The sequence below is a fragment of the Orycteropus afer genome, unplaced genomic scaffold, assembly GCF_000298275.1.
Source record: "Orycteropus afer afer isolate SDZICR_OR568_19922 unplaced genomic scaffold, OryAfe1.0 scaffold00059, whole genome shotgun sequence".
Classification (NCBI taxonomy): Eukaryota; Metazoa; Chordata; class Mammalia; order Tubulidentata; family Orycteropodidae; genus Orycteropus; species Orycteropus afer.
In genome coordinates, this window is record NW_006921646.1 from 8,680,882 (window position 1) to 8,697,281 (window position 16,400).

The window sequence follows — 16,400 nt, forward strand, 5'->3', positions numbered from 1 at the left end:
TTTTATTATTATGGTTATATGTATATATATGTGTGTGTGTATGTATATATATATATATATATACACACACACACTATACACACACACTACTGACTGGCAAGCACACAAAGTGTTCATTTTACCACTGAAGTATGGCATCCCCAATATTTAAAATGGAATATACATAATCAAAATCAAGTGATTCTGCACAGAGTATGGGTATTGATCGACATTTGCTGCCAGAAAGACTTCCACTCTGTTTCCTGCCCCCTGAATTTAATGTTTTATATCACAAAATCATCCTTTCCTACTAGGTGCTCTCAGTTTCATGAAACTATAGCTTTTTAATAATAAACTATAAAAGTCCTGCAACCAATTACTCTGGTTGATTGACCAGCTTTTCTTATGGATTAATAATATGAGGACTCTTCTTTAGCACTCTGAATATGTTTTATAAGATGCAAATACAATCATGTAATTTGCTTACTTTCCCACCATCCACAGAATCAAGCTCAAACTCTGTAATTTTTCAAGACCCTGAAAAATCATGCCTCTGCCTTACAGACCACAACAGAATATTGTCCAGTATAGTACTGGAAAATAAGCCCCATAGGTTGGAAGGCACTACACAATAGCTGCAACAGTGGATTCAAACATACCAGTGATCATGAAGATAGCACAGGTCTAGACAACATTTTGCTCTGTTATACATAAGATTAGCATGAGTTGGAGCCAAGTGAAGGGCAACCAACAACCAACCACACCACCTATATTCTAACCTTACCTGCTGTCATTGCCTCCTCTTTAGCCTAGACCTCCATGCCTTTGCAAGTGCTGTTCCTCTGCCTGTAACTGACCCATCTGGCAAACTCCTACTTATCTCAATAATCACCTTCTATTTCATCTTCTCACTGAAGCTTTCCCTAACCTGTCACTCCAAGTGGTTAACTTTGTTCATGCCTTTGTTCATAAGGACATTGTATTGCATGTATGTCCTTGTTTATTAGGTCTGTTTCCTTCCACTCTTGACCAAGCTCCCTGAATGCAGCGTTTATGGATGGCCTCTTCATGTTTGTGACCATGCCACCTAGAGCAGCGCCTGGCATATAGTGGCCACTCCAGAGAGGATGAGTGAACGAACACAGGAGACCCTCCCTAAGTGTCTAATTTAACAACTAGGGAAGAATTTGGGAATTGGGAGAGTTTGGCTCAGTAAGGCAGGCTAGAGACCTATTCTATCCAACTCCAAGGGATTTTACCTTGGAGCCTGTAATCATGCTTAGCAACTCTCCCTTTCCCTTCAACCCTCCTCAGACCCAATAAAATATTATCACTTATATGTTTGTTTGTACATTATAGTTCTCAGAGCTCACGAATCCGGGAATAGCAAGGATGCACACATTCCAAATTTGACTCACTGGAGAACCTCATGAATTTCAATATTAACACAGAGACCAAAATATATAGATCATAGCTAAATTTTCCTAAGATTTTGAAGACTGTATTGGATTTTAAGGTATACTTTCTAATATCAAATGCTACTCTCCAAGAAATACTTCTCTTATTGAATTGAATGGCATGGTTTGCAAATACTAAGGTTAAAGCAAGACCACAATATGCAGAGTCATGTATTGTCTTAAAATAACTGTATTATGCACATTAAAACATGTAGCTTTCCTTTCCGGCATGATTGCTTTGGTTGATCAAATTAAAAGTCAGGTTTTCTATTTTGGCTTTATGCCTTATTTCCTTAAACTAAATGAAATTGTTCCATTAAAGCAAATAAAAGCTTGATAATGATTCGATTCAAGTTTTTATTGGAATGCCATTCTCAGAATATTTCACAATTCCAGTCTTATTCGTCAATACATACAGAATTTTCAAATAGAAGCTATGAGCCACAACTGGGTTACAACCCTTTTAGGAATTCAGCCACTGAAATCCTGACAGTTTCAAACCAAGAGCCAGTCTGAGGAAGAAAGGGACTGGTCAGAACTATTTAGCTCATCACAGACCTCCATGAAGAGAAACAAACAATGAAAGCATGTTCCCTCCTGAGGTTTGGTCTCAAATAAAAACTCCTCATGTGATGAGCATAATTATGGATCGAACTCTGTCCCCCCCAAAAAATATGTTCTATAAATCCTAACCCCTCTACCTGTGGATGTAATCCCATTTTGGATCAGGGTTTCATTTGCTATGCTAATATCAAATTATATCATATCATATCATGGTCATATCAGTATAGGGTGTGTCATAAACCTACTCACTTTTGAGGTATGAAAACAGCAGATTAGGCACAGAGTGGTAAGCATAAATAGGGGAAAGAGAGATGCCACACGGAGCCCTCCAAGGAACTGAGTAATGCCAGGGTTACAGAAACCGGACAAGTATCTTGCCCCAGAGCCAAAAGAGAGAGAGGCTTTCCCTAGAGCTGGTGGCCTGAATTTGGACTTCTAGTCTCCTAAACTGTGAGAAAATAAATTTCTGCTCTTTAAAATCACCCACTTTTGGTACTTCTGTTACAACAGCACTAGGAAGCTAAGCTAAGATAGGCACATAGTTTGGTGATAGCTTGGCAAGTAACGCTTAACTTCACTTGCTTCTTATTTCTAAAATGGACCGCACCAAAGCATCAAAAGCAAAATCCTTTCATTTACTCTTTTCTCTCTTTTCTTAAGGCTTCCTCACAGCAATGAGGCAGGAAGTGACTCGAGCCCACAAAGGCTGGGCCCTGGACTCTGTGACAATCCACAATGAAGTCCTGCGACAGACCAAGGAGGAGATCACGTCTCCACCTGCGGTAGGCCCCACTGAGCAACAGCAGGGACAGTCCTAGAGCCAGGGTTGGAAGTTCAAGTTCTGCTTAGAACTGACCTATGAGTGCCTCCATTCAGTCCATTAACTCGGCAGCAAAGGTTTCCTCTGCTGTTATCAGGAGACCTCAGTGCCAAAGCCTCCTCTGTCTGTGGAGAGGAAGGTTAATGAGTAGGTCTGGAGAGTGGTGGCACCTCCCCAAATGTCATTTCTCTATAATTATGAGTTAACGTTTGTGTTTGCTAACAAGGATTTTTCACATGACTCCAGCTACTAATGTGAGCTTCTCAAAGATCCAGTGAGTGCTGAGGGCAGTAGAGACTAAGTGGATTAGCAATCCAGAGCCCTAGGGTGGGGGCAGTTCCTCCAGTGTCCCAGCTAGCTGGGGCAGGTAGAAAAATGCCTCCAAGATAAACAGACACCACCCACCGCCTCTGCTTTGACGTTTATCTGTTCTGTGAACTGGGAGTCCCTGGGTGCTGCAAATGAAGTGCTCAGCTGCTAACCCAAAGGTTGGTGATTTAAATCCACCTTGAGGTGCTACTGGTTGGTTTTGGCAGCATAGACAGATCCTCTATGACCCCAACTCCAGATCCTGTTTCATGCTCCCACCTTACACCAACGTGGCCCAGACCTCTTGGAAACTTTTCTCTCCCTGCTGAGGTGATTTGGCATGCCAGCTAATTCTGCCACACCAAGCGGGACACCCCCACACTCAAACAGCCAATAACAGGAACACTTCTACAGTGCTCATAGCTCCAAGAGATGCCACAGGGGAAAATTGGCCTCAGTATTTCACTAATGCAATGTGTGTGGTGCTTTCTTCCTTTGGCAGCGTTTTAAGACTGATACCTATTTTCTTTCCATAACAGCAACCTTTTATTATAATGGATGCCCATCTCACAGCACCTAATTTTCTTTTTTTAAATCCTATTACCTTATGCTTGACTCTTCCAGGAAGGTGTCTATATTTATGGACTCTACATGGATGGAGCAGCCTGGGATAGACGGAATGGGAAGCTCACCGAATCCACCCCCAAGGTGCTCTTCATGCAGCTGCCTGTGTTACATATCTTTGCCATCAACTCCACAGCACCCAAGGACCCCAAGTTGTATGTGTGTCCTATTTACAAGAAACCAAGGCGAACAGACTTGACCTTCATCACTGTGGTGTATTTGAGAACTGTTTTGTCCCCAGACCACTGGATCCTGAGGGGAGTGGCCCTTTTGTGTGACATCAAGTAAGTTCATCTCTGCTCGATGAGGGCATCAGGAGATATACATACATAGACAGTCTCATCAAGAGACTTGGCAATGTGTATTTCTTCTCCCTGGTAACTGCTGGATTATTCTTTCTCAATTAAAAAGTTTACATTTACATTCTCTTGTTGGTTTTTTTTTTCCTCATGTCAAAATTTCCAAAAAGACAATTCTAAATTAATGTAATTCTTTTTTATTTCAATAAATCATATTCCATTACATTTATTTTTAAGGTGAAGTCTTATCTTTGTGTGAAAATACTTTGGAAAGTTTCAATGTTGAAAAAGTAAAGCAAAGCATTGATCTGTTACTTTGGTAACAAATCTTAAATGAAGCCTATACAAACGTTTCCCTCAAATAAAAAATGCAAATGTTCCCTCAAGTAAAACCCGTCTTAGGCCCCTTGGTGACACAGATAGTTTGTGCTCGACCACTAACCTAAAAGTCGGTGGTTCAAACCCACCCAGTGGCTCTGTAGAAGAAAGGCCTGGTGCTCAACCTGCTTCCTTAAAGATTAAAAAAGTGTGGAGCAATTCTCCTCAGTAACACGTGGAGTCACCATGAGTTGAAATCAACACGACAGCAGTGGGTTGGGTTGGGTTGGGTTGGGTTTACCCATGTATATGTTCATGCTAATGTGTTATCCTTTGCTCTATTAAGTTTGGTCTTCTTTACATGCTTATGAAATGGAAACTGGAGGGGTCCAGTAGACCCCCCTCAAGGGTATGGGGGAGAACTGTGTGCTATGTGAAGTGCTTGAGAGAGAAAATAAACTGATATGTCTGCTTTTATAACTTATTTTAATTTATTATTATTTTACTGTTTTGGGGTTTGAAGTCCAGAGAATTCTGAGTTGCTAGCTCTCCTCTGCTCTAAGACCAGTTCTGCAGGACATAATGAAGCACACATTTCTAGGCAGCAAATGGAGATGGAAAAACAAACTCCATCAAATGAAATTAGGCTGCATGCTGAATGCCCTAAAAAGCAAAGTCTTTAAAAAGTGAAGCTATTTCTTACTCTGTAGCAGTCTGAAACTGAGTATGAACCTTTGTTTCCTGCTTAAAGGAAATTGTCAATTTAACAAAACAGATGGGGTCCCATATTGAATGCTGGTGCAGCTTTAAGATACTGAAGAAGAGTCTTCCCTTTAGAATCCTTTTGCTGCCCCCAGCTAAATTCACCAACTTTTCATCCCCTCTGTCTTTTCTGAAGGAGGGGAACATTTCAAGTTACTTTGCTCCTCTTTGACCCTTTATTGCCCTCATCAAGGGTGCCGATGAGAAACAAAGTAAGATATCTGACCAATGGCCTGGGTTTTGTCCTATGAGTGTCCATGGAAGACCCTAGAGGAAATGCCACCACACTCTAGTGTGCTTTCAAACAGTAGAAAATAGATTATGAAAAGCAAATGGTAGCAGTGACCACCTCGGAAGGAAGGTTGGGCAATCTTCTTCCATAGAGATTCTGCCTCAGAAACCCAAGGAGGGGTTGCTATGAGTTGGAGGCAACTTGACCACACATAAGATACAATAGCAGTGACCTCTGGTAAGCTCCTGATCTATATTCAATGTAAAACCCATAGAACTTTCCAGGGAAGATTATTGAAAAGTTACGTAGCTGAGCCCTTGGTTTCAGCATTTTCCTTGGCCAGTCAGTGTAGTAAAGCAGGGGGACATTCTCTGGAAGGACTACCCTTCTGAAGTGGAGCTAGAATCTGGAAGTACTGTGCCTGACAGCCTGAGTGGGCACAGGGAAGGCAAAGAAGCCTGACGTTGTAACAAACTGAACTGCAGTTGCCAAAGTAAAACACACATATTTTATTGTTATTCCTGCCCAGTTGCTAAAACAATTGAAGACAAGCTGCATAGTCTAAACCCTTGGACATCATGGTTTTCAGAGAACAACAATTAGGCTCAATGTTTTTTACCAACTTGAATGCCTTATGGAAAATTTGGAAAAGATGTGAAGCTAGCAAAGGTCATCGATCACACAGTTTGAAGACACACACATACCTTTTCCTGGGAACTCTCTGCTGCTGATGATGATTTTGCTCTATGTCAACACAGAGGACAGAGAGATGGGTACTGGGGTCCTGGCCAGGTGTGCACTTCTCAACTACCCCTCGTTCTGCTAAGAGCTGGCTGGAACCCAGTTCTGCTTTCTTTCTCGAGGCCCAGTAAATGGTTTTCTTACACATTTTGAGCCATTGAACTTCCATAAACACATAACCATTTTCTCTGCAAAATTGTTGCTCTTTCACTAATTACCTAATTTGCCACACTTGAGTGAGGGAGACCTGGTGAGCATAAAAGAGCAAAGGAGAGAGATGGTTAAGCCAACTGAAGCTGGGAGAGAGGCAAAGTAATTTTTTCCCTCCTTGGAGTCAGTCCATATATTCTCATTTTGCTCTTGGTGAAATGAGCAGTGGGATTTAGTCCTCCATTAATTTAAAATGTTATTTCAGTTTGGAATTCACATAAAAATAAGACCATAAGAAAAGTGTCTTTAGATATATCTTCTACAAGGCATTGGTCTTGTGGGTGATGTTGCATTGAATAAGCCATCCCCACTGCCATCAGAGAGACCTCACAAGAATAAGGGACTTACCTATAATGTGAGGTATAGTGTGATTCAGGGCTATAAGAGAAGTATGAAGTAATGGTTAAGGAAAACCATGTCAGAGGAATTAACTTGAAGACAAGGTAGCATTTCATTTAGGTCTAGGGCTTTTCATAAACCAAGAAGGTAGACGAGTGTATTCTGAGGACAGGAATAGCATGAGGGAGCAAATAGCAAAAATATTGACTGAATAAAAGAATGAAGGGGTAGTGAGTAACCCTATTTGGCTGGTAAATGTAGACAGATGAGGTACCATGTTGGAAGGGTCTAGAAGGCTATGGTGGACAGTGGGAAACCATTGACGACTCTAGACTGCTGAAGGAACAGAAGTGAGTAGGTCTATGAGGAGGCAATTTGCTCTAGACCTGACAAGATGAAATGAGGAATGGAACTGACCGTTACAATGGAAGCAAAGTAAGTCATTGGAAAGATGGTATGGAGGGAAAGATGGTATTTGGGGATTCAGAAACTGAGTTGATGAAGTGGATAATTAGCAGAAGGGATCAAAAGATGTAGGAGTTTAGAGCCGAGAGTATGTAGTTAAACGTTTTTTCTATCATTTATATTTGGCAAAAAGAGCTGCTTTGCTACCATATAAGTGCTTATAAAGAACTACCAGTCTCCAGAGATAGATCAGAAGATCTGGGCCCACCATCACTCACAGTCACTGTGACTTAATCACAGTCAGCATTTACACAGTGTTACCACATGCCAGGCATTTGTCTTAGCACTTGATGTGAATTATGTGATTTAGTTCTTACAATAATCCTACGAGGTCAGTACTGTTATTATCACCTCCATTTACAGATGAGGCCCTAGGTCTCAGAGTTAGTAAGTTGCAGAGCTGGGATTTGAACCCACGCTGAATGGTCCCAGTCAGTGCTCCGAAGTATTACATTTCTTAAAACCAGAGTTCAATGGCATGGACCTCTAAAATTCATAATGGTGTGTGGAAAATAATAAGCTATGTCTTTCTGACTTGGTCATGTGAGTAGTTTTCATTATCTGGATGGAAAGGATAATGTGCATAAAAAGATGATAAGGCAAATATCAGCATGTTATTCTGTGCGAAGAGATGTATTAAAATTCAGGATTTTGAAGGGAATTAGTAGATTCATTTTAATATGCTTTTTCTGGATTTCCATGAATGATCTAGACCAGAAGGTGCATTATATGTTGCTGGAAGGAGTGTGGCTGGAGAAATTAGCCCTAGAATCCAAGTGAGGAAGACACAGGGTATGGTCCTGATACACAGGCCCACTGTTGGGCTGCTTCCTTGTACACAAACAAAGAAAAAGAACAAAAAGTTACTAAAATGTTACTATACTATAAAGAATATAATTCAGCAAGAGGTAATACTAGCAAACATGTTAAAAAAAATCCTAAATGAAGCAAATTAAGGAATTACAGAAATCCTCTTCTTTTAAGAAGCCAAAAAGTAACTTTTGATTAAATTTAACTCAGTGACTCACTCATCCTACCTGTTTGGTAGAATCTCCAATTTTTCAATTTTTAAAAATGATCTTGCTTTAGGTATAAAAAAATTGCCACATGGCAAAATTCTAGCAATAATTAGGACATATAGCTAATATCCCACCACTCATCTCTCAGTTTTTCGTACTGTGGTGGCTTGCATGTTGTTGTAAGCCTGGAGGCTATGCCACCAGTATTTCAAATACCAGCAGGGTCACCCATGGTGGACAGGTTTCAGCAGAGCTTCCAGACTAGGATAGATTGGGAAGAAGGATGGAGCCATCCACTTCTGAAAAAACTGGCCAATGAAAATCTTACAAATAGCAATGAAACACTGTCTGACATATTACCAGAAAACTTTATGAATAGCCCTGAAACATTGTCTGTTGTAGTACTGGACGATGATCCTCTCATGTTGTTGGAAATCACACAAAATATGATTGGGGAAGAGCTGCCTCCTCAAAGTAGAGTTGACCTTAATAACATGGCTGGAGTAAAGCTTTTGATACCTTCATTTGCTGTTGGCATGACTTAAAATGGGAAGAAGCACCTGAAAACATCCAATGATAATTGGATCATGGAATGTGCAAAGTATGAATGTAGGAAAATTGGAAGTTGTCAAAAATGAAATGGAACACACAAAGATGGATATCCTAGGCATTAGTGAGCTGAAGTGGATTGGTATTGGCTATTTTGAATCAGAAAATCACATGGTCTACTATGCCAGTAATGACAAGTGGAAGAGGAATGGCATCACATTCATCATCAAAAATAATGTTTCATGGTCTATCCTGAAGTACAATGCTGTCAGTGATAGGATAATATCCATATGCCTACAAGGAAGAGCAGTTAATACTACAATTATTCAAATTTACACACCAACCACTAAACCCAAAGATGAAGAAATGAGAGATTTTTATCAACTTCTGCAGTCTGAAATTGACCAAATATGCAAGCAAGATGTGTTGATTATTACTGACAATTGGAATATGAAAGTTGGAAACAAAAAAGAAGCATCGATTGTTGGAAAATAGGGCCTTAGTGATAGAAATGACTCCAGAGATCACATGATAGAATGTTGCAAGACCAACAGCTTATTCATTGCAAATACCTTTTTTCAACAACATAAATGATGGCTACACAGGTGGACTTTGCCAGATGGAATACACAGGACTCAGACCGACTACATCTGTGGAAAAGGCAATGGAGAAAATATCATCAGTTAAAACAAGGCCAGGAGCTGACTGTGACTATCAATTGCTCATATTCAAGTTCAAGTTGAAGCTGAGGAAAATTGAAATAAGTCCAGTAGAGCCAAAATATGATCTTGATTATATCCCCCCTGAATTTAGACACCATCTGAAGGATAGATTTGATGCATTGAAAACCAATGACTGAAAAACAGACAATTTGTGGGATGACATGAAGAATATCATACATGAAGAAAGCACACAGTCATTAAAAAGACAAGAAAAGTGGATGTCAGAAGAGACTCTGAAACTTGCTCTTGAATGGAGAACAGCTAAAGCAGATGGAAGAAATGATGAGATGAAAGAGCTGAACAGAAGATTTCAAAGGGCAGCTTGAGAAAACAAAGTATTATAATGAAATGTGCAAAGACCTTGAGTTAGAAAACCAAAAGGGAAGAACAAGCTTGGCATTTCTCAGGCTGAAAGAATTGAAGAAAAAAATTCAAGCTTCAAGTTGCAATATTAAAGGATTCTATGGGCAAAATACAGAATAATGCAGGAAGTATCAAAGAAAGATGGAAGGAAGGTTGGGCAATCTACTTCCGTAGTAATACCACTTTGGAAACCCAAGGAGGGTTTGCTATGAGTTGAATCTGACTCAAGGGCAGTGAGAGTTGAGTACCAAAAAGAATTGGTCAATGTTCAGCTATTTCAGGAGGTAATATAAGAGCAAGAAACAATGATATTGAAGGAGGAAGTCTAAGCTGCACTGAAGGAATTGGTGAAAACAAGGCTCCAGGAATTGACAGAATACCCATTGAGATGTTTCAACAGATGGATGCAGCACTGGAGGCACTTACTCATTCATGCCAAGAAATTTGCAAGACAGCTACCTGGCTAACTGATTGGAAGAGATTGATATTTGTGCCCATTCCAAATAAAGGTGATCCAACAGAATGTGTAAATTATTGAATAATAATAACATTAGTCACACACAAGTATCTTTTGGTGAAGATAATTCAAAAATGGTTGCAGCAGTATATGGACAGGGAACTTCCAGAAATTTAAGCTGGATTCAGAAGAGGATGTGGAATAAGGGATATCATTGCTGATGTCAAATGGATCTTGGCTGAAAGCAAAGAATACCAAAAAGATGTTTACCTGTGTTTTATTGACTATGCCAAAGCACTTGACTGTGTGGATTATAAAAAGTTATGGGTAACATTGCAAAGAATGGAACTTCCAGAACATTTAATTGTTCTCATGAGGAACCTATATGTAAACCAAGAGGCTGTCATTTGAGTAGAACAAGGGAATACTGCATAGCTTAAAGTCAGGAAGGGTGTGCATCAGGGTTGTATCCTTTCACAGTACTTCAATCTGTATGCTGAGCAAATTATCTGGGAAGCTGGACTATATGAACACAGTATCAGGATTGGAGGAAGACTCATTAACAACCTGTGACAGCAGATGACACAAACTTGCTTGCGGAATGTGAAGATGACTTGAAGTACTTACTGAAGATCAGACTACATCCTTCAGTATGGATTACACCTAAACACAAAGAAAACAAAAATCCTTACAACTGGACCGATAAACAACATCATGATGAATGGAGAAAAGATTAAAGTTGTCAGGGATTACATTTTACTTGGATCCACAATTGACATCCATGGAAGCAGCAGTCAAGAAATCAGACATCATATTGCACTGGGCAAATCTGCTGCAAACAACCTCTTAAAGCGTTAAGAAACAAAGATGTCATTTTGAAGACTAAAGTGTGCCTAATACAAGCCAAATAAAAAAACCAAACACACTGCCATCGAGTCAATTCTGATTCATAGTAACCCACATTGGATTTCTGAGGTGGCAAATCTTTATGGAAGTGGATTGCCCCATCTTCCTTCCATGGAGAGGCTGGTGGATTTGAACTGCCAAACTTCTGGTTAGCAGTCAGAAGCCAAGCCATGTTTTTTTCAGTCACCTCATGTTCATGTGAAAGCTGGACAATGAATAAGAAAGATTGAAGAAGAATTAATGCCTTTGAGTTATGGTGCTGGCATAGAATACTGAAAATACATGGACTGCCAGAAGAACGAACAAATCTATCCTAGAGGAAGGGCAACCGGAATGCTCTTTGGAAGCAAGAATGGCCAGATTTCATCTCACCTTCTTTGGTCATGTTGTGAGAGGCGACCAATCCCTGGAGAAGGATATCATGGTTGGTAAAGTTAGAGGGTCAGCAAAAAAGGGGAAGACCCTCAACCAGATGGATCAACACAGTGGCTGCAATGATAGGCTCAAGCATAGCAAGGCTTGGAGGATGGCATAGGACCAGGCAGTGTTTCGTTCTGTTGTACATGGGGTCACTATGAGTCGGAGCTGACTTAACGGCATCTAACAACAACATAGCTGATATTGAACAATTAATGTACCAAGCATTATCTAAGGACATTGATTTATCTGCCTTTTCTATATTTAATAAAAATTGTCCACCCACTAAAACCTTATACTTTTCCTCCCTGTCTTAGGTCAGTTTCTCTGGAAAAAACTGAGTGGATATTTGTACCAGGAAGACCTCTTGGGAACACGACCAGTGGGAGAGAGATGGAGGCAGGATTGGGCAGAGGGAGAAGTTGGGCCATGGAGCAGTCACAGCAAAGGCCTCAGCAGTCCCCACAGGAACTGTGGAGATGCATGGCCCTACAGAGCTGTCCCTCTTGGGACGAGGGGGCTGAGGGGGCCAATGGCAGCCAGTCTTCATGGCAGCTGGGAGAGGCATGCGTGGGACCTGAGGAGAGATCTAGACTGTGGTTGGCAAGCTCCTTCACACTGTTTCTGCTCATCCTCTTTCCCCACCCTGTTTCCCCTTGCCTCCTTCTTATGGTCTCTTGAGAACACCTCAACAATCTCAGTGAGGGTATTTCTCACATCTGTGCACAGACTCTGTCTCCCTGAATTTCAGAGCTTTCCTGAGTGCTTGAAGTAGTAGGAGAGAACACTGAGAGAGTGGGATTCCTTCCCACACACACATAACTTTTTGTTGTGATTTAGGTGGTAATTGACAGAGCAAATTGGTTTTCCATTCAACAATTCATACACATTTTGATTCATGACATTGATTGCAGTCCTTACAATGTAACAGCACTCTTCCCACTTCCTCCCTGTGTTTACCATTTCTCTTCATCCTTCTTTCCTATCACTTCTAGCCTTCTGAGCTTTATCCCTGGACAAATGCTGCCCTTTTGATTTCATATGATTGATTATTCTAACGAGTGCATACCTCTCTAGTGTTACTGTTCTTATAGGCCTGTCTATAGTTTGGCTGAACCACGGGATGAGTTCAGTTCCAGGCCTGAAGGGTATCTAAGGGCCAAAATCTCAGGGGTTCCACCAGTCACTATCCCACCAGTGAGGCTGGTCTTTTCTATGATTTTGAGTTTTGTTCCAAATTTCTCTCCCACTCTATCTGTTGTTGTTGTTGTTGTTATGTGCCGTTGAGTCGACCCCCGACTCATAGCAACCCCTCCTTGGGTTTCTGAGGCAGTATCACTACGGAAGTAGGATTGCCCAACCTTCCTTCCGAGGAGTGGCTGGTGGGTTTGAACCGCCAGCCTTCTGGTTAGCAGTCAAGTGCTTTAGCCACTATGCTACCAGAGCTCCCCCACTCTATCTAGTACCTCCTAATGTGATCCCTTTCAGAGTGGGCAGCAGTGGTAGCCAAGTACCAGAAAGCCACCAGACTGAGCCAAGGGACAGGATCAATTTTTAAAGGTCCCCAAAACACAAAGACAACTGAAATCTGAAAGCCTCCTTTCTTATTTGCCACTTTCTCCCAAGCCTTAAATCCCCTAACATTTATTTTTTTAAAGGATTTAGCTGGATTCTGCCTTAGCAAAATTACCTTTATGCCCTGAGCACATGGAAAGATGTTAGTCAACTCCATTGCTCCTATATTCAGCATCTGGCTTTGCCTGGAGTAAGGAACCATATTGTTTGAAAACACAAGTCTTCATTTACATACAACCTTTTGAGATGAATGTGACTACTTTGGAGTAATGCTCAAGAAAAATGAAGATGTTTTCTATTTACCCTGAATCAATGCCAATTCCTTTTAAATGCTGTTGGTTTACAGAAGATTGCCCTAACCCAGTCCATTCTTCAGAAAAGAAGCCAGGGAAGAAGGGCTCACAGTTTCCATGTCTCCAGGGCTTGCTTGCAAGATCACCCTTCTTGGGAATATGGGATGTGGCAAGGTGACAAAGCCACAGTTGTCTATTTCTAAAGTTTTAATTGAACAGTTGTGCTTAGAGAGCTTGGAAATTCCTCTTTGCTTTACACATGTGTTGTGTTGGCAGGTCTCTGCCTCTCCTGACAGCAAGCTGCTTCTCTGTCCTCTCATTCTTACCCAGGATGTGACTGATTACATAAAGCACCTCCCCTCTGTTTCCAAAAGGTTGGTGGTTTGAACTCACCAGCTGCTCTGCAAAAGAAAGATGGGGCAGTCTGCTTCCATAAAGATTTAGTCTTGGAAACCCAATGGGGATCGCCGTGAGTTGGAATCATCTCAGTGACAGTGAGTTTGATTTTTTGTTTGTTTGTTTGTTTTCTCTATTTCCAAGGAGTTCTGGTGGCACAGTGGTTAAGGCATTCAGTTGCTAACCAAAAGATCCACAGTTCAAACCCACCAGCTGCTCCATGGGAGAAAGACATGGCATTCTACATCCATAAAGATTTACACCCTTGGGAAACCCTAAGGGGCCGTTCTTCTCTGTCCCATAGGGTCACTATGAGTCAGAATCTATTTGATGGCAGTGGGTTTGATTTTGGTTTTCTCTGTTTCCAGTCAAAATCTTCATTTGACCTGGTGCAAATATCTGATGTTTGAGCCTTAATTACCTGGTACCTTCACAGCTTCCTGAAGATGGCATTTATGAATGTCAGGGTTCGTGGCATTACTGTCATTGGAACCCCAGCTTCCTCAGACATATGATGAGGGATTTCAGTCTGTATATAAAGGGATAAGGACACCCATCTGTCATTTGTGATTTCCTGTATTCTTTCCTGATTATGCAAACCCTCCCCTTTCTATTGTTTCTCTTCTATTGTCCCCTTAAAGGACATCTGGTGTCCCATCATGATAAGAACCTGAAAGAGAGGTTTCCAAACAGAAAATACTCTTGTGCTTTTTTTCTCTTTTTCTCTCTCTCAGTCTCTCTCCAGAGCTAAGAACTAGCTGTTTTCCATTTAGCTAGAACATGTCAGAAGCTTTATTTGTCTATGTGTCATCCCTCTCCTGGGGAAAGCAGTCATTCTGAGTTTTTTTCCATGTTTATGGAAATTTTTTTAGAGAATAGACTTGCTCATTTCTACCTGGTCTGCTTTGTACTAAGCTCCCCAGCAGTCCATGGGAGTTCCCTACTATGATCCCAGATCCCACCTTTCCCTCAGGTGCCTCCCTTGCCCCTGGAACACTGGGCTGTAGGACAGCTGGACCAGGGGAACAAGCAGAGGTGAATTTCCTCGTCTGCCCCTGCCCCTGCCTCTCATACCCACCTGCCCACTCTGTTCTTCAGGATCCTCAGGCAGAAAGCAATGATTGATGCCACAGGAGGAAGGCCAGGCTCACACTTCACTTGTTCACATTACTCTCTGTGGGAGCCACACCATGGCTGAATAGGTAGTCACTTAGGGTAAGCATCTCCCCCAGACCAAGAGGGCACTGCCCTGAGGATCAGTCTATGATGTTTCTTTGATAACTTCTTTATTAGTGTTTCTTTTTGCCATTTCTCATTCTGTTGTGGTGGTTATTAGTTGCCTTTGAGTCAATTCCAACTCATGGTGACCCTGTATGTGCAGAGTAGAACCGCTCGTAGGGTTTTCAAAAGCAGATTGCTAGGCCTGCCCTCTGAGGTGCTTCTGGGTGAGTTCAAACCACCAACTTTTTGGCTAGTTGTAGAGCACTTATCTGTTTGTGCCACCCAAGGTCTTCAGTCAGTAATGTTTCTTCACTCTTCTTCTCTCTTCCTGGGGGAGAGAGGTGCTCCCTGGGGGAAGCAGAGGGCACAGGTAGAAAAGGATGCCAACTCTTTCTCATGACACCCTTCTAATAGCCCCAGAATGGAACCAACCTTACATACCACGCATCTGTCTAGCTGAAGTGAATGAGCATTTTCCCTCTTCTGGGGAAAAGTCTCAGCTCTCTTAATAATCCATTAGAGTTGTCTTCATCTCCAGCATCTTTTTGGGAAATTCCAACTTGACTGACACATAAATGTGCAGGCATCTGCCACACCCAGCTGTGAAGAGCAAAGGTGGCTCCCCTGTTCTCACTGATGGAGGTTGGTGCCTGTGTCTCTAGGTCAATTTATATATTAATTTGTCACTTGGTACATAATATTTAGCGCTGTGATAAAAAGCAAATAAGCCAGTGCTATGAGGAATTGATTTTCCCTTCTACATCTGTTCATGAAGACATAAATCTAAAGTTTTGCTACTTTAAAAGCCTCCAATGCAAATATAATCTAAAATTGCTAGGCTTTGAATTGGGCTTTTCTGTCAAAAGATGTTTATAGTTCTGCTCCCTGGAGCCTGGCCACTCATCTTCTGCCTCAAGGCCCCAAAGACATTGACTACTTTTTCAGGTCCTTTCCAATTCTCTGCGATCCAAATATGATGGTGTCATCTGTCCGTTGTATGCAAAAAGCTTTGTGGTAACCTTTAGGAGAGATGCAAAGATGACCAAGGCATGGTCTCTGTCTGCAAGCTTGTGATACAGCAGAGAACATGAACTATGCACAGAACAACCACAGTATGAATGAGAAAGTGACTGTTGCCCTAAAGGTGAAATGGAAGTGCAAAGGATCCTTTGGGAGGATCTGGGAAGGTACCTGAGGAAGTAGGATTTGGGCTGAACCTTGAAAAGTGGCTAGGATTTGACTGAAGAAGATAGAGAAAACATCATTCTAGGACAATAGAAGCAAAGGTCAGGCCAAGTCTGTTGTTGTTGTTAACTGTGGGCAAATTGATTCCCAATTCATGGTGACCTCATGCCCAGTGGAA

At 41.5% G+C, this 16,400-nt stretch overlaps 1 protein-coding gene across 1 annotated transcript in view; it reads left to right on the forward strand.

The window, feature by feature from the left end:
• DNAH8 (dynein axonemal heavy chain 8) overlaps positions 1-4,041 on the forward strand; it is a 423,841-nt gene extending 419,800 nt beyond the window's left edge. The window contains exons 91-92 of the mRNA XM_007939462.1: positions 2,661-2,782; positions 3,754-4,041. Coding sequence (XP_007937653.1) covers positions 2,661-2,782; positions 3,754-4,041 — 410 coding nt within the window. The remainder of the gene's footprint in view (positions 1-2,660; positions 2,783-3,753) is intronic.
• The last annotated feature ends 12,359 nt before the right edge of the window (positions 4,042-16,400 follow it).